This window comes from Amphiura filiformis, chromosome 10 (genome assembly GCF_039555335.1).
Source record: "Amphiura filiformis chromosome 10, Afil_fr2py, whole genome shotgun sequence".
Classification (NCBI taxonomy): Eukaryota; Metazoa; Echinodermata; class Ophiuroidea; order Amphilepidida; family Amphiuridae; genus Amphiura; species Amphiura filiformis.
The window spans coordinates 9,376,300-9,396,487 of record NC_092637.1 but is presented as its reverse complement, the minus strand read 5'-3'; the positions used below and the strand labels follow the sequence as shown (position 1 = coordinate 9,396,487).

The 20,188-nt window shown below is 36.4% G+C and overlaps 1 protein-coding gene across 1 annotated transcript; it reads right to left on the bottom strand.

The window, feature by feature from the left end:
- Positions 1-3,102: 3,102 nt before the first annotated feature.
- On the bottom strand, positions 3,103-19,914 carry LOC140162480 (extracellular matrix organizing protein FRAS1-like). The gene is made up of 3 exons (XM_072185718.1): positions 19,750-19,914; positions 13,824-14,123; positions 3,103-9,142 (listed from the first exon to the last, which is right to left on the bottom strand). The coding sequence occupies exons 1-3, from the start codon at positions 19,832-19,834 to the stop codon at positions 6,240-6,242; spliced, it is 3,288 nt and encodes a 1,095-aa protein (XP_072041819.1). The 5' UTR covers positions 19,835-19,914; the 3' UTR covers positions 3,103-6,239.
- Between the last annotated feature and the right edge of the window lie 274 nt (positions 19,915-20,188).

The window sequence follows — 20,188 nt, the reverse complement described above, 5'->3', positions numbered from 1 at the left end:
TATACGTGCCACAACGCTTGCGTAATAACCATTGATCGCTGTAAATTGCAACTTTTAAATTCGGGCATTTTTCTTTAAAAGCACTACTGCGTTGTTAATATTGAACGACAATGGACAAATGGGGTACCAAAATGCGCGTAAATAAAGCATCCTTCTTTCTATGCTGAAATATTGTGAAAACAATTACTAATTCTGAAGCCATAAGCGTTTTTAAAACAGCTGCGTTACTTTTTTTGCAGACTTTATTTTCTACACTATGGTCAATGTTATCTCTATCTATAAGGGTTCTGGAAAGCTTAAGGATGGTATAAGAAGTTATCATATTGATAGCTTGAAACAAATCCAGAGAAAAATCACTGAAGTTGAAGTTGATTTTGAAGATCGTCCTTTATATTCTGAAAAAAGGCTATTGGACCTGAAATTGATTAAGCCTAAGGATGTTTTTAATTATCAAAGATTAATCTTTGGATTTAAAATAATCAATGAGATTGGGCCTGCTTCTTTTGGTTCTCTGGTTCAAAGAAGTATTTTGGTTATTGCACCAAACTGCGAAAACTTCATCTTTGTTTAATTCTATGTTGTTTCCCTTCCCTGTTATTGGAATGGCATTCCTGTTGAATTGCATCATATAAATAACCTTGTTGAATTTATGTCTGAATGTTTTTTTGTAAAATAATTTTGTGGTATTCACTGCTTTGGCTAATAATATGTATTTTCAAATGCCTGAATTTGATGTATATTATTTAAAGATTTCATAATGGTTTTATTTTACAAAATATAGCTTTTCGCTATTTTATGTACTTAACTATGCATTCATAAGAAGGATGAGTGGGCACTTCTGTGCTTGGACTTTAAAGGTGTTTTTTTAAACCCACCTGACCTTCGGGGAGGAAGGTTGGAGAAATCAATTTTTAAATTGGTCCATGCTTCAGATATTATCAAATATCCTCATCTATGGAATTCTCTTCCAATCAACATCAGGCAGGCCAAAACATTGGACATCTTCAAAACCAATTTAAAAACTCATTTGTTTGTTTAATTCTATGCTTGTCTGTCTGTAAATTGTATGTTTATTATGTAGAATGCCATTTGTTATTGTTTTATTATTATTTTTTGGAAAGCGCTGTGGTCCTTGGAGAACGCTATATAAATGCTTGGTTGTATTGTATTGTATTGTATGGCATTGCATTGTATTGTATTGTATTGCATTGCATTGCATTGTATTGTATTGTATTGTATTGTATTGTATTGTATTGTATTGTATTATGAACCCCTTTAAAAGTAACTTCGGGTTCTTTGCACAATATTACGTACAGTATAATAATTATGGAGCAAATTAATTGGCCATCGCTACCAAAGGCACCAGGGAGTATTGCACTGTTTACCCTACATAACTCAAGTAACCGTTCGCAAGTTACGAATACCCTTTTTATTTACTAGTCTTAACTTTACGAATGGTTCCTGTAGTAAATCCATATTACTTACTAAGGGTACCTATCGTGCGTGATTTTAGTAAAATATATTTTGCGACGCGTCGGGAGTTACGAAACGTCGTAAATGTTATCGAAATAGACACCAGGGGTGGATTTCGGTAATATTTACAATGTTCCTTTAGACCAACTCTAACATGCGACGGTTTTAAGGGATCTGGAATGAGCGTTTTGAGTGTTTCGACAGTATTATTTTTGTGTGGGACAAGAGAGCACATCAGACATATCGAATTGCATTCGGAATACGAAGAATGTCTTTCTGATATCAAATAAATTTCATTTTTTGAAATTCACGATATTATACAAATTTTATGACAAATTATAAAAATTTGATATTTTTCACATTTTTGATATATAACAGTCCTCGAAATAAATTTTATAAATCTAATGACATATTCATAAAGTGTATGTAGCTGGGAGGAAATGCCGACAATCAATTAAAAATTTGACCTTTCATGAGATATGTATTTGTTTCCCAAAAAGACCTATTTTTTTTGGTGTGTTGGGAAAAAATCCATATCTTCAAAACGAAAGGCCAAATTTTCAATTGATCGTCGGCTTTTCATCCCACCTACATACACTTAAAGTATAAATCATCAGATTTATCAAGTTTATTTCGAGCCCTGTTAAATATCAAAAATATACATTTTTAATCATTTGCCATAAAATGTGTATTACATTACGAATTTCAAACATTCAAAATTATTTGATCAGAAGGACATTCTTTGTATTCAGAATGCAATTCGATATGTCTGATGTGCTCTAATGTCCCACAATAAATACTGTCCAAACGTACACCACCCCTTAAAGACTTGCGATGCGTCGTATATGTTTTTTCTTTATTAACAATTAACAAGTTTTGCCAAATGAAACATAGCTCAATCCTAATCATTCACTGGAGATAAAAGAAGTTCACTAGTTTACTAATATCTTGAAATAACGAACCAAAAACATCATTTTCGTCATGTTTGTTGATAATCAAGTCACTAAAGTCAAAGACTTGGAACAAGTCTAAACATTCAAAATCTTTAGTATATGCCGAAATGTTGCTCTAATTTTCACACTTTTGTATTACTTTTGACTGGTTATAAGAACTTTTCCAAAAGTTAGAATACATAAATTGAAATTAGACTTCGTGCAAGTCTTTCAACTGATTGTCACAGCATGTGAAAAACACCCTAAAAATGCATGTTTGGCCTTTGATTCATAAATTTGGCCAAAAAGTGAAATTTAACTTTCATTGGTAGTTAGGACGAAACGAATATTTAGAGCTGTGTTTCATTTGGCAAATATTTTATTGATCTCAATATATTTGTGCTGTATTTTTCTGGAATGAGGATCTAACTAGAATGTCCCACTATTCTCGAGGTATGTACTCCCGGCAAATCAATAGTTTTTTTTTTTTATTTAAGTCAATCTTGTTTTTGTATGTAAAACCCAAATGTAAAGCTTACTACTATTCTATCAATTACAGAATTGAAGTTATAAGACTTGAGAACGTTTTTGAATGACCCTGGCGTTGTTGTTTTTGCTTTGGTTTTGGGTTGAGCTCTGTAAAAAACACAAAATTACCAATACAAAATTCATCAGAAGCTAAATAATTCATTTAATTTCCTTTTTTTTTAAATTTTATTACCAAACCCATGTCTTATTCGATCATATATACCTGTTTTTTCTCTTAAATGATGATATATTTACAAAACATCAGAATTAATCTGACATAGTAGTACAGTATAATAATCATACAGTTTTGCGGTCATATTGTCGCTGCAATAGGAACTACGACAGACGCAGTGTCTAATTTTCGCAGCATGTTCCGCAGCAGGTAGTTTTCGTAGCGTCTTCCGCTAACGAAGACGTCAATAAGACCAACAAAACCCTGAACAAATCTGATCATTTAATAGAGCAAAAGGAACATTAGGTTGCAGCGGGATACCGGAAGTTGCTGCGGAGAACCTAAAACGTGACTTCTGTGACAACGGTAAAACGCCCGCAAAAAAGGCGGAGTACATCTCAGCCAAGGGTCATAGATGCGTTGACATGTGTTTACATTTTTAGAACACCATCTTTTGGTTTAAGATTTTTTTAAGTGATCGGCTATTATAGTCTACATGGAGGAAGTTGATTTTGTTTGCGTTAACTTCGGTTTCAAAGCAAATAATACCAAAAATGTTTTCAAACTTGCTTACAGGAGCTAGTTACAAGTTGTGTTATGAAATATTTTATGTGGTCTGCCATAGACATTGCTGTATTATTTTGTCTTGTATGAAACAACAGAAGATGTCCTTAACATAACAGGTGACGTCATAGGTCATCTATAGTCCGAACCCATATAGGTCATCTATAGTCCGACGATTTCGCGTGCCTTTTCCCGTTGTTATATACCCTCTGTTAACCATTCTGAGCTGAGATTTTCATCTCGCTCTCTGCTGCGTTTTTGTTCGGGCCTTTTTTCTTCTCTACGTTTTGTCGTTTTAGTAATTCTTTTGTTGCAGCTGGAATACGCACGCAAAACTGTCAAATAATATTGACTCTCATTGTTACTGCGTAATAATTTTGGTTACCTTAATATAAAAAAATAAATTTTCACAGAGATTATTTCACTCTTATATACATATATTCAGAGCTACTTTTAAATTTTATAACTAACACTGTGCATATTTAACATATTTCGCTACTGTGCTATGTACAATGCGTGAATGAGTCCGTCAACTCAGAAGTACAAAGTAAATAGACCTCGGAAACTGGAGGTATGAGAATGCGTGTGTAAATGCTCCTTTGGCGGCCAACTGCAGCGCGATTAGTACTGGCCGATCGCACCGCGCTCTTTGTGCGTCGCGTTTTTAACACACAGTGCGTGTGACGCAAATCCATAGATTTGGTTTGTACTTCTAGTTTGAAGCAGTATAGAAACAAAGCATTCTACCAAGGTATAATCACAATGTGCAAGATGGATTGCTCCATTTCTCGGGCCGGTGCGGCGAAAGGAATTGCAATACATATCTTTAACCAAGTGATTCATAGCTCAACCATTTATTTTATATAACTCGCTACATTTCAAGACTATTATATACTCATTTGTTTACACAACCCCAAGTTTTGCCATGCCCACATGAACATAATTCTGTGGCCATGACAAGTTCATATTTATAACAATTTACACACACTTAAAAGAATCAATCTCTTCCTAATACACGACACTTCGTTTTGCTTACGCGCTAAGACCGAATGGTCATAACGTAATGCGCAGCATGATCGTATTTTGGATGATCAAAACTATCAAACGCTTGATTTTAACAGCTTGGCCTATAAAGAATATTGAGAGGAAAGCAACCACTGGGCTATTGTAGTTGAAATGCATATACCTGCTACAAAAAACATAACCTTAATCTCCCACACAGGTGTATGGATATCAAATGTGGTTACCTAAATGAGTGGCTCCATTTAAAATCTACACCACGTGTGTGTGAAATGAAGGTCGTGCCTTCAACAGGGGGTGTATGGATTTCAACTGGAATAACCCGAATAACTGTCTAGAAGTTATGTGTAAGTAAATGTGATTCCAATTAATAATATCATTGGCTGTTTATTGCCCATTATACCCGTGCGTGACCGATGTAACGGGAAAGACGCCCCAATGGCTATTCCAGTTGAAATTCAAACACCCTTTATGGAAGACATGACCTGACTCTTCCCTCACAGGGAGTGTGAATCTCAAATGGGGTTACCTAAATGGGTGACTCCATTTGACTTCACCTGTGTAGAAGATTAAGGTCATGTATTCCGTGGGTTTCAATTGGAATATCCCAATAGACACTTGCCCCTACCTTAAATAGAGACTTGAATCTTATCAAATACATCAGACAACAAGCGGAATTTGTTATAATAAAGTCAAGCTACTGCTAAGAAAAAGGATATTGTCAAAGACGGGAGGAAGTAAAGAGTCATCAATTGTGTACGTCGAAACTCAGCATTGCAATACATTGTATATTGTCCTACTCGACGGGAGGAAGTAAAGAGTCATCCATTATCTACGTCGAACCTCATCATTGCAATACTTTGAATCTTGTCCTAGTCGACGGGAGGAAGTAAGAATCATCCATTATCAAGTCTCATTGTCCTAGTCTCCTAAATTTACAATACCTTGGATATTTTCCTAGTCGACGAGAGGAAGTAAAGAGTCATCAATTGTGTACGTCGAACCTCAGCATTCCAATACATTGTATATTGTCCTAGTCGACGAGAGAAAGTAAAGAGTAATCAATTATCTATGTTGAACCTCAGCATTGCAATACCTTGGATATTGTCCTAGTCGATCATTGTCGATGAGAGGAAGTAAAGAGTCATCAATTATCTACGTCGAACCTCAGCATTCCAATACCTTGAATCTTGGGTTAGTCTCCTAAATTTGCGATTTAGTCCATATTCAGTCACGTGATCAAGATTTATAGTACAATAGATTGCCGTGCTAACCATGTTAAATTTGCCCTATTTGGCAGAGATACTTATAGAGCTACTCATTACTGATTCTACGGGCGTTGTAGGCATTGAACTAGACATTAGTACAAATGGGAACATCTTTTACAAAGCCTCAATATTAAACCGCTGATGAACGAAAATGGTTTCTCTGAAATTAATCAATCTGAAATATATGAATGTTACTGACCAGTTTGAATTTCTCATTTGATGTCTACTACCAGGGATTCTACTACCAACATCAGCAACACGTATCTCTACATCACCAAAATATTAATATGTTATTGGTTGCCCGTATCTGCTGTTATATTGGACAGGTGGCACTGCACAAGCAGTGCGTCGGCCATTACTTATAAACGCAATATAACATACACACATCAATACCGCCAGTACGATCAAAGCCCCTAATATCCCCGCGATAATACCAATCAAAACCGCTGTGGATAAGGCGTTGTCGATGCTTTCATCGTCGTCCGTTATGGTAACGGTCAATGGGCCACCCGTAATAGATCCGCCATCAGTAGGTGAGGACAACACAACCTGGAAGGTCTCTGTATCTTCACCATCTTCATCATTGACGATATAGATCACTTTCTCAGCTATAAGATCACCAGCGCTGAATTCCACCGGATACCGATTGAGAGGGAAATAATCATCACCTGGCGTGGCAGATCCAGTAACGGTATCAATCAAAATTGTAGCAGGTATGGATCGCTCAGTGCGTAACACGACAACTCGAATCTCTCCCTTGGATTCCACCACAGTGATTGAATCTTCTCTGAAGTAATAGGATTGCGGTTGTGGGGGAATAGGTGGACGATCGTCATCTTGGATGGTTACGGAAGCCGTATCGAGGATATCCCCGTCATCATTAGTTAGTTGAAGGGTAAACGTTTCACCACCTTGCTCGTATTCGTTGTCAGAAACAATTTGAATCAGAACGTCGGTATAACCTGTGTCACCAAAATTGAGTCTACGTGGACCATTAAAAACGAAATCTTGATTGTTTATTGCAGAGCCACTTATTGCAGACAGAGTTACGCGTTGTTGATCGTCATCTGAAAGTATACCCTCCTGGTTGATTCGAACTTTCAAATTAGCAGAATACTCCGGAATAACGTAGTTTGAAGATGAAAACCTGTGTGTTGCTCCATCGTCATCGATAATACCAATGTAAATGTCATTAGTCATATCTTCATTACATGCGATAGCTCCTTGCTCTGGTGAAGTTATGACAAGCCTGAAAGACTCATAGACTTCGCCAATGTTATCGTTGAGGATGATTACATCTGGTGTGTACGCAGTTGTGTTTCCTAAAATAAATCTCACTACAGCGGAGTTAATCGGGACAAAGTCTTGGCCGCCTACAGCACTTCTGTAAGCTTCACATGAAGTAATGAGAACGCTTGTTTCTTTCAGAGCTACGTCACGAATAAGTTGTAGCCGAAGTATGGTGGTTTCACCTTCCCGCGCAGTGGCTTGGTTTTTAGCGAATCGGATATTTTCCTCGTCATCTAATATACTCACAGTTGTAGTAGCGATGATAATATCGGATCCTTCCGGTTGAGGGTCACTTATCGAGATTTGGAAGGACTCGGTACTTTCGTATTCGTTGTCGTTTGTAATGAATACGTAAATATTAACAACAGACTGTCCAGGAGCAAACGTGAGCGTAGTGGGGTTAAAATGGGTAAAATCCTCTCCAACCATAGCTGTATGGTCTTCATTGGAATCACGGAACGCAATATTAACACTTCCTTCTAACTCTGTTGATCCAACCCGCTCAACAGGTATTATTACTTCGCCAATATCTTCGTTGAATTCGTTACCATCTTGCTGAAAAGTGAATCCGATTTCGTCATCTTTTATCAGGACTTCTGTGCTGCTTTGACCTTGCGATTGAGGTTCAAAGATGGAAATTTGAAAGGTTTCATCCATTTCAAGTATGTCGTCGTCGGTAATAGATATAACGGCTGTGGCTTTAGATTCAAATGCGTTGAAGGTCACATCGGCGATATTTGGATCATAGTCGTCACCTTCCATTGCCGTTCCTGGTGTGGCAACTAAACTCACACTTGCCGAGTTTTCAAGATTGCCAATTCTCTCGAGAGTAATGGTCATCAGGGTCGGATCACCTTCGCGGACTTCATACGCACTCTCAGCAAACTGGATATAACTTGATTTATCAATAATAGTTACTTCAGCTTTGTACGGCTCGCCCAGGCTAACATGTGCATACTGGGAAGGATCGGCTAATTCTACGATGAAGGTTTCGTTACCTTCAGTACGATCATCGGCGTATATTTCAAAACTCACAGAGGTAAAACTTTGTAAATTTGGGAACTTAATTCCTTCACTGTCCCCAGATTTGGCTCCATAATCGCTAGGCCGTGAAGCGCTAGCGCTACCACCATAATGTAACACACGGGCTACAACGGGGTCGTAACAGGGTGGGGATCGTAGTATCTCAACGGTAATATTGGTACCTTCACACGTGGTATATTTGGAAGCAGTAAATGATATTTGAGTTGCCTGGATTGGGCAATTGGGAACAAAAATCATATTAATGGGGGTATCAAGGTTTAAATCATTGACTATATCTGTTTTCGAGTCCGAGCCCCCTGACAAGGGAATTTGAATTAGTGCGTGGTTATTGGTCAAGGTGTAAAAGCCCTCTGCTGCAGATACTGCAGATAGAAAAAAATCAATGGCCGTGCAAGAAACATCAGAATACAGCGGAGTTTGTGACACGTATGATAAATTGATATCTAGCTGATGAATTTCACAACTGGTCTTATGCTGCAAATATATGTTTCCATTAGTAATGTCTAGTTCAATACCTACAACGCCCATAGAATCAACCGTCGAGTCGGGGGGCCTTGAAATAATTACACCACTGCCGTCAGCCGCAGCCCGTCTCGGTGAGCCGGTGTTTAATACCCAGTAAAGTTGTTGAGTATTCAGGTCAAATTCCAAATCTACGATCTCAACAGTCGGATCATTGCCCACATCTGGATCGTCATATAGCTTGGTTTTGGCTCCATTGGGGTCGTCACTGTTGAGAGAAACCGTCCATATCGCATGAGTTGTTTCGAATGGAGTACCGGCAACGTAGCGTTCTGCCCAGTACAATCTATGATTTGTTTCATCAATAGTCATTGCTGTTATAGTTACATCTGTATAAAATAAACAGTGATTATAAATAAGACACAAGTTAATAAGTATTCTTTTGGATATTATAGAGTGATTTTCCAAATTTTCCGTTTCACATAGTGCCGTATAGGTTTAGAACTATCTATAATCCTATAAAAGTTGTTCCTTGTTAACTATTAAAGATACAGTTTAACATTTTGAACCTTAAACTTTTAACTGGAATCGGGTCACTGAGTGATAACAGTGAAGGAGTATTGACTTCGTTACTAGTAGCATATCCTTCAAAAACTGTTTGCTCTGAAACATATTTTGTCCTTCACGTACGCCACTATGTGTTGCGACCGACGCACAGTGGGCCAGAATCGCCTCAAAGTGTGCCAAAATTATAAACGGACAATCAAACGCATACAAACACGGTAAAATGACAATATTAGGGGTTTTCGAGGCTGCAGAATTCAATGGAAGCATTTTTAGAAATGTATGACGTCATCAAAATGCTGAACGGTGATTGGTCGATTATTTTTACAACAGTATTTCAAATTATACATGTTACTATTGTAATTGAAAAAGCAAAATAGGGGTTCCAAGGGGAGCAAAATTCAAAGATGACATTTTGGAAAGCGTACGACGTCATTAATATGCTGATATATGATTGGTTAATTATTCCTCCCGCAATGATTCAAATGCCTGTGTAAGAATTATTATAAAAACTTTCAAATCGGGCGTTTTAAGGACTGCGGAATCCAATAGAGCCATTTTCCAAGGCATATGACGTCATTAAAATAACTAGCAGTGATTGGTTAATTACTCTTACAACAGTGATTCAAATGTCCGATTTGAAAAGTATTATCAAATAGCATATTAAGGGTTATACGGATTGCAAAATTCACTGACGGCATTTTCTAATACGTATGACATCAATAAAATGCAGACATTGTAATTGTTTAATATAAGCAAACAAACAACCAGCCAGACTAAATGTTGGGGGGTTCTTCCTGCCGGACTCCAAAACGTTGCCATTGTCTTAAATTATCGTAATTTTGGCCCTAATCAATATACCAATTTCCTTGAAAAAGCAACCGATTTTGCTCAAATTGGGTGCTTTTACCAATATGTTTATCAAAATACACAATAATACTGGGCGTTTTCGTCTATGGTGAAAACCCACCCATCGCTTTACCAAAATTGGCAAAAAAGCACCCCAAAAGGCAAGCACATAATACGTATACCATGTCAATGGAAGATCCCCACCCCGGATGTTACAACTTTAACGTCATCACAAACGACACTAAATAATTTGATTCAAATTGCAATTCTCCATTACAGACACGTGATTTGGTCGTTCGCTATATAGGCGAATGTGAATTAGATTTTTTTCAAGTAGGCCTAGACGTAATACCAAATCTAGATGTCACGTTTAAAATTGGCAGACCATAGGGTTCTTGTGTCTTGAGTTTCTTTCATGCATAAATTCTATAATTTATATGGATGTTCAAAGCAGAATAGAATGTGCATATAGGCCCTAATATATGAAAAAGGCTAATGAGGTCAGAATAGGCCTACTCTAATTCCCTGATATTCATGATTTTAAAAACAAATATTTTTCCGACCAAAACGACCACAACTTTATCACATGACCTTAATTTCAGCACAGAGCTTAGGGTTTTTCATATGAACTGTGAAACTGAGCTACTTTCATGAAATTGTTTTATGATACCATTATCATGATTAAAAAAGTCACAAAACTAATCCAAAAACTAATCCAAACTGTGTGTGTTTTACTAGTAGGCCTACATTTTATGAAAGCAAGGAGTTTTCATATTAAATGTATATAGCATAATGTCTTAATTTGTGATGCTGATATCACTTATCAGGCTCTTTTTCTTCTAAAAGATCGTGTGCTTTCCTTTTCTTTGAACGATCGACAGTGCCTCCCGCATATTCGATGGACGTTTCGGCCCTCCTAGGAGGGCCGAGACGTCCGTCTCGGCTGGTGCTGGTGCTGATGAAGTTCTTTCAGAATGAGAAGTGCTACGAACCTCTGCAGCTGAAAGTTCAGCTGCTGCATTGTCAGTTTCCGGTTAAGCCAGTCTTTATTTTGAGTGTGAAATGATCCACATAGTGTATACAGTTATTCCATCGTTCACGTAAACGATAAAGAATGCTTTTTACTGTCTTTTAATACCTTTCAAAATGTTAAGCTATGTTATCTGGAAGTTCAATTCTATGACGAATGTGCAAAGCATCCATACAAACATGGTATGATAAATTTATATCTGAAAGTGAGCCTGCTGCATAAGCAGCATAAAAAAGTTTTTGATAATGTTTCCATGATTTTGTTTTATCTCGATCAATGATGTTTTAAAATATTGAGACCTTATGCTATTTCTTAGAGCAGAGTTGTAGTGAAAACTGCAAAATCCCCAGGGTATTTAAGCAATATGAGGGCGCTATGCACATGAAATGATAAACCCGTACGCCGTACGCATCCATCAAAATCAGCTGAAATGTGAGCAAATAGGGTACATTGTATGGACCCTGGAATGCAGGCTGGCAAATAAAAAAAAAAACATTGCCATCAACATAGTTCTAAGACTTGTCTACAAATTATAACATTATTTTTTGAACAGGAATCGACAGGAATCCAAACTAAATTTCTATTTTTTCCCAAAATGCATATTTTTACCGTATTTCACCAAATTAGCCCCCTCATTACTCCTGATTAATACAATTATTTATATTTTGGCTTTAATGATCTGGTTTGACTACTATTAGGTATGACATATGTACAATGGCAAGACAACAGTTTCTCATTTACTAACGTTACATTAGTTGTTTTCAAAATTCACACTTTTACCAGTTTAAGAGAAAACATGACAATTTTGGGGCAAATTCATGACTAAACGACACTTATGAAATCCATCGAAACATAAATTATGGGCTAAATAATATACTTCAGAATGTTTTCTTTCTCAATCAACTGAAAAAGTTTGGAAATTCCATATTCACCAAATTTGAATTTTGGCACACTTTGATTCCGCCCTGGCCCACTGTGCGACGGTTTAATTAGGAAAGCTTTTAAAATGTGCAATATCATTCACATTGCATGGAACGTAGTACGTAAATTGCCACGTATTCCACTAGATTGCTCTATAGAAAACAGTGGGTTTTTTCCTCATGACACGGAACATTAAAAAAGGTCTAACATCGTTGGCCAGACATGTTTGTGCAGTAACCATGGTAACTAAATACCAGCAATTACTAAATGTTTATACTAGGATTTGGCCAGGTAACCATGTTCTTACATATTACAATGTTCTGCTAGATGGGTCAGGACCTTGGCGAGTTGGATACATTTATTATCATGAATTATGTTTTATTGCCATTAAATGTTTAGCTTGTGTATGAAGAATAAATCCAGATATGTCATGTATGTTGTTAACTCTTAAACCATACGGTGGGGCTCAGAAGGTATCAAAATGTTTTACATTTTCCTTTCCAATGATATGAAATTCATCTTGAATGTCCAGTTATATTGCCCTCAACATTTTCCGGATATTTTCATAAATTTGAATATAATCCACTATTTGTACGGCAAAATGGTTGAAATGTGGCTCTCTTTTTTGTGGTAAAACAGTGCCATCAAAAACCCGTAAAATCAATGGGATTATATTTTTTTCGCACACGAACAAAATTAGTGTTGTTTCAAAAAATGTGCAAATTTTCAAACTTGACAGTTTTCTCACAAAACAACACATTTTTAGAGGTATTTAAACATGCGTTTTTCTGTTTTCAGTGTCACGTGATTTGGCATTGTCTTTCAGGTGTACCTTATATTTAAATAAAAAAATTCTGGTAAAGTCTTTTTTTTATAATAAATAAATACATTACGGATTTAGGCCTATATAGCGCCGTTTTCCAGCAAGATCTTGAAGGATTCAAAGCGCTGTAATCTGTTTGTATCCCAACAAATTCTTCATTATAGCCATAAGATAATTCCGCCTTTCAGAGGGGACATTGAGGTGTCGGTTCTGGGTACAAAAGAGTCATACCTGTACGTGTAGCTCACAGTCAGTTCTTAAAAGAGCATAGAGTTAACCCCTGACTGTTCCCAACCCGTCTCGGTGTTCTAATGGACCCCAACGGAAATAAATGATGTTCATACGAGGCTTTTTTAGGGTTATCCAGGGTTGTTAATAAAAACAGGCCCTTGCAACTCCTATATCAGCGCAACACAATGTCAGCGTACACGTCCGTGTGTATTGTAAATTACACAGAGCTAATCATCAGGTCAAAGGTCATTTGAAGCAGAAAAACAATACCGTCACTGAGACGAACCTACGTACGTATTTGTAGCGCGATTACGCGTATTACTATAAAGACTTACTTGAAAATGACGTCACTTTACCTCACGAATATTTAATAGCAGGAAAACGATACCGCCACTACAATTATAGCCTAATCTTTTTATCTATTTATTCGAACATATGCTTTTAACAGCGGCATACGCCTACTCGACGGTGCGTCCTTTTTACGAATTATGAATGATATAAGTGCGAAATACTCTGGAAAAACCTATATCATAATCAGAAGAATAGTATTTATGTATACATAGCCGAGGGTAGTGTAGCCATATTTTTCAGGGTCTATGGTGCAGCTGTGTTTAGGCTATTTACATTATTATAATTAAAATATTGCACTCACCCATAGAATCTGTCTTGACGGAACCGTCCAAAAACATTACAGGTCCGGTCGTATAACATTCATTGATAGGCTCACGGTAAAGTTGAGGTGGAGTAGTGGTAGGGGGACCTCCTGCTACGCCCTTCTCTGCCCAAAATAATGTAGAGGTTGCCTGATGAAAAGCAATGCTTGTAAAATCACTAACTGTAGTAACCGTTAAATCGACCTTGTCAGTACTTGAGGTACTCCCGGGAATGGGTGCAGTATATATTGTCCTACCACCTCCATTATTATCGCTGATCAGTATGAATCCGCCGGGATCTGTGAACAAAGGAACATTATTCCTTAAAGCCATAATATGTATGATCTTTTTTAATGAATTATATTTTCAACCGATGATTTTGTGGCATATTGGCAATATTTACATTATGGATACGAAGCCTGGTTCAAGATTTCAAAACTATCTACACTGCGAAATTCAAGTATAGATTCTAAACACCTTTTTGTAACACTTATGAAATGTGTCACAGTATTTATTTTCTAAACATGTCACAGATTTTAGTTTCTATAACAGTCAACACCGTGTTTAGAAACTAAACACTATAGTGTCCAGCTCAACTAAACACTATAGTGTTTAGTTTCTAAACATGGTGTTAACTGCTGTAGAAACTAAACATGTCACAGCATTTAGAAACTAAACACTATGACATGTTTAATTACCTTTAACACTTATTAGACACTGTGATACGTTTAGTTTCTACATCAATCAACACATGTTTGGAAACTAAACACTGAGTCAAGGAGGTAAATATTCTTCTGTCAACTTGCTGAAGATTGGTTTTTGAAATAGCACATCTGTCAATGTATGTGGGAACAGAGTGGAGCAATCTTTTACTTGTGGTCTGTTTCTTGACGAAAGTGAGTGAATGGTGAAAGCAGTACCGCTTTGGAAATCTCTTTTGGTTTGGGTAAAAAACACGCCATATATTGTTGAGAATTTTTCAAGGTTGGTATATGCTTTTGTGTGTGATCATGATGTAAAAAAAAAATCAGTTTGCGAAATGAAATTTTATCAGTGTACTTCGGTTATATTTATAAATGCGCTTTTATAAATACGCACGTGACCCATGGTCACGACATGCCAAAACCAGCAAGCGTGACCAAATCCTCATGTATTGACCACTATACAGAAAAGGACAGGAACGCTGTAGATGAATATCATCAAATTTACGTATTAATTGAATTGCAAATTTATTACACATTTTGCAACTCCGAATTTGTAGTATGTTGTTAAAAACAACATTTTGAACGTATTTGACGACGGAAAAAAATATTCAACGACGGAAACGTTTACAATATAATCACAAAGTTGAAAAAATAGGCAATTTTGCTGCACAGCAGTCTCATGTTGTTCCGCTTTTGCATTCAAATGTATAGGACGACCACTCGCTATGTAGAAGGTCACTTCCAGACTGACTGTCTATAAGCTGTTATGGCAGCGCGGAGGTGGTCACGTGCGAATTTATAAAAGCGCATTTATAAATATAACCGAAGTACACTGTTTATGAAAACTTCAATGGCAACGGAATTAAGTTCACGTAAAACTGGCTTGTTTTTACTGGAGTTAGCAGTGTAGGGTACTTCTGGGAAGAGTATAGCAGGTGCATATAAAGGGTTCAAAAGAAATACCCCCCCCCCCCCTAAAATTACAAAACATTTCTTTGCATAACTTGACATACATTTGGTTGATTTAAAAAATTTAAAAATCTGTAAATAGAGGAATCTTTTTGCTACCCTCCCAATTTTCTTCTTTTTGAAAATCATTTTTTGTTGGTCAAAAATTATCACATTTTCCAAAAATGATGCTTTCAGAAAAAGTTGCACTTTTCAACATCCTATACATGTAATGTACAAACATGTTCTCCATATCAACGTGATCAATATTTTGATTGATTTAATTGTTAGTTAATGCTCTTAAATTGTGTGTATCCGATAACTCAGTCACCCATGCAATCATCTTTCAGTATAAAGCAATGATTCATTAACATGAATTTGACATGAATGGGTTTTCAGTCGGTATTTCAAGAAGGTTTGTAGTGTGCTGCTTATTTCTTTCGTTGGCTAGAAGAGATGAAAAATTTACTCGCAAATGGTAGACTGAAACAGTTGCAAAGATCTATACTAACGGCTCTCTTGAATAAAGGCGTACATGACAAAGAAGAAATGGCCAACAGAGATTGGAGGTTGGAAGTCAGCATCCAGCCAATTAACTGCATGCAGCCAATCTCTTGTGGCCACATCACGAGTGTTATACCTTTATCCAAGAAAGCAAGATGCTTCAACTGACCCAATACAGGTAAAATGTTTACCCTTTTGGTCAAAATTATGCGCGGAGAGCTCATTTCTCCTTCCTAGTGATTTTATCATTTTGAAACAACTTCTGATTAAAAACATCAAAGAAAATCTCATTTTACGCCAAAAATAAGTTCAACAAATCTCTATTTGCACTAAATGATGGTTGCATGGGTGCCTGAAGGATCAGAGACAGAAAGGTGAAGGAAAAAAACAACAAGAAATAAATCAACCTTAATATTGAGAACGTTTTGTACATAATGTGGTAAAGTGCAACTTTTTCTGAAAGCATCATTTTTAGAAAATGTGATTATATTTGACCAAAAATATTGTTTCTGCAAATTAAACAATTTTGGGAGGGTTGAAAAACGATTCCTCTACTCACAGCTTTTTGAATTTTTCAAATCAACAAAATACCAAAATGTTTTGTCATTTTAGGGGGGGGTATTTCTTTTGAACCCTGTATTAAGATAGCACATGTCGTAAATGCTGCATCTCGTAAGAAAGGGGTACAGTGGAGGGGAGGGAGGGCATTGGGATATCTTGTCCTCCTGCTTGACCCTCCTCATGGGATATTTGGTGCAGTAACCAATCAGACATTCGCGCTGAAGTAAAACTGAGCAAGAAATCCAATCGATTGTGTGCAGTTGTTAAAGTTGAAGTAAATTTTCAAACTTCACTTCGCAAACTCTTATAAAGTATCACGTGCGTACGTAATAATACCACGTAAGTACGTAATGAAGTATCACGTTTTACACGTGCGCGGTAATCGGTATGCAAAAAGCAGAGTCAGTATTTACGAAAAAATGTTACCATCTTTTGATGGTAACATTTCTTTGTTAAAAGGGGTAACTTCCTCTGGCCTTACTGGCCTTCTGTTCACCCCCTCCATAATTCGTTTATTTGAAATTACTTTTATTTATTTGTTTTTAAAATTTATACTAGTGTGATTTGTTGTGAATTATGGGAAACAAATTATCTTGTATTTTATCTTGTACAGAACCTGATAAAAGAACCAGGTAATAGAGAATTTTTGGTATTTTCATACGGGTGGAGCAAAGGTAGGCCTATCGGCTGCCTTTTTCAGAAATTATCTTAAGAAATAACATTGCATTTTTTTTGTGTTGACATGTTTTCTGCTGTAGGAAAAATAGATGGGGTATACTGCAGACTTCGTACCAAGATCATTTTCAAATTTTGAAATGAATCGAGTTCCTATAAAAGGAAAAAGTCCATCCTCAATTTCTTAAAGTTAAAGAACATGCCTTTTATGTGTTGTCTTTTTAATATCTCAAAACAAACAAGAACAGAAAGAAGCCGTATTGAGGTTTATTTTGGTATTTTCACACCCTTATTAAACCCCTTGCTCTCTACCGAAGATAGCAGGAAAATAAAAAAAAACATAAATAGGTTTCCTCTAATTTCTTGAATTAAACCCGATAAAAATAATGATCTTATGGTTGGGAGGAGTGGGGTGCGCGACCAAAGAACGTTTATTTTGCTGTTTTCATATCTGTTGTTAAACTTTTAGAAGCTTGCTCTCTACTCAAGATATCAAAAGGAAAAGTAACAGAAATAATACCTTTCTATTTCAAAAAGTGGGAATGATGGAGAAAGTTTATTTTGACATTTTCACACCTTTTATTAATACAGTTGGAAAATCTCTTGCTGTGTACTGAGGATACCAAACATTATGAATAAGCAAATTTCGGCTTCCCAATGTCTTAAGTTCAAACCGACAAAACGGTCTTTTGGCGAAAATTTTGGTGAGAGGGGAAATGTGTGTAGGGGGAGGGGTGCGTGACCACAGAAAGTTTATATGTATATACATTTGTGTCTACCTGCATGCACGTTCTTCCATCGACATCAAATTCCAAGCCTTTGATATGGGAGTTTCCGGCGTCAGCCATGCCGGGCTTGCGTTCTTAATGTTTAAAGCCCTAACGGACTGAGCACCAAGTAAATTAATAAGCAAAATTCAGTTTCCTCTAAATTCTTAGTTCAAAACCGACAAAACGGTCTTCTGGTGAGAGTTTTAGTGAGAGGGAGAATGTATGTGTGTCTGTGTGGTGTAGGGGGGATGTGTGACCAAAGAAAGTGTATACGGTATTGATATTTTCACCCCCCCCATATTCCCCTCTGACATCACCAAAAGACCACTTATCGGTTTTGATGGAAACCGAATTTTGGTTATTAATTTGTCAGCTATCTTCAGCAAGGGATTTTCTCACTAGTATAAAATAAATTTTCTCGATAATTCCCCCATTTACAATTTGAAAGAATTTTTTTCTTTCACTCCTTCGTTTTGCTATCTTGAGTAGATAGCAAGCTTCAAAAAGTTTCTAAAAGTTTGAAAATCCCAAAATAAACTTTCTTTAGTCACGCACAAACACACTGCCCCCTATGCCAAAAGATCATTTTATCGGTTTTAATTCATTTCTGTTATCTTTAGTAGATAGCAAGGGGTTTCCAAAAGGTTTGACAAAAAGTTGTGAATTCAAGAAATTGGAGGAAGCTGGTTTATGTTTTTCTGCTATCTTCAGTAGATAGCAAGGGTTTTTTTACAAAAGGTTTAACAAAAGTTGTGATTTCAAGAAATTGGAGGGAACTGATTTATGTTTTTTATTTTTCTACCATCTTCAGTAGATAGCAAGGGTGTTCTCCAAAACATTTGGCAATAGGTGTAAAAATACCACATTTAATCTCAATGCAACCCCCTCCTTTTTTGAGTTCTCAAAAATCAAGAAAGACAACACCGAAATGGCACTGTATTTATTCCAACCTCGAGAAATCAAAAATGGACCTTTTCCCAATTATAGGGCCTATGGGAACTTTATTCATTTCAAAATTTGAAAATGATCTTGGTACTATATAAGTATGCAGTGTACCCCATTTATTTTTCTTAGACCAGAAAAAAATTCAACGCGTAATAAATGTCATTTTATTCCCCCAAGAGAATTTCTGAAAAAGCATTTTGTATAAAGGAAGCCGATAGGCCTACCTTTACCCCACCCCCTAATAAGGTATGAAAATACCAAAAAGACTCTTATGGATCTTTAAGCAGGTTCTGTTCATTCCCGTCTTTCTAATCATAAAAACGTACGTAATATTTTTACGTACGTACGTGACATTATTACGTACGTACGTGATACTTTATTGCGTACGTATTATTACGTACGTGATATTATTACGTAGCCTATGTATTTTTTTCCATGTCCTCTCTGGGTCTCCGTAAAATAGAATGGGAATAGATCTACATGTTGCATCGAATATTCAATATCCAAAAAGCAAAAAAAAATATGCAGCGGGCCTGCTGGCCACCATCATGTCATACTGTATACCATGTACATGTATACTGCATAGAAAAAAAATATTTCAATTTCGGGTGTATTTGTTTACGAAATTAAAAACAAATAATATCAATCATTTAAAGTAAGAAGTGACAAGATCAACATTAAGTTGCAATAATAATTCCTTTCTATCATTGCATTACATGCCCATGTACATGTATCTAAATGGATAATAATAATTAAACACCTGTAAATACATGTATATACATGAACACGTCTACTTAAGAAACATTAAAATATCTTACCGTTACACACTATTTGTGCCAATCCAGATTCCCATATTGTACAAATAACTAGCACTAACCCCAAAATAAAACAATAAAGCTTCATTTTGAGTGATAGTACAACAATCTCTGCATTAAATACAGGCTTTCGTATACTTTCATTACTCAATGTACAAAACCTGTAGAAATGGTGACTGTACCAAACTTTTACCCTTTTTCTGTAACAATGCGCGGCATCTAATGTCAAAAACAATCCCAATATGATCCCAAACAATAGCTATGATATCAGTTGCACAGGTAAGCTACGCGCCAGTAAGTTTTCTACCCATTCTGAAATCAGCCCAATTGTTAGCGAAATGCACACATTGGCAATCGCCAATCTGCGCTTGTTCTCAACATCCATACATGTAACTACGATTATATTGTTCTTGTGCGGTCAAGTTTTTGTTATCATAATTAT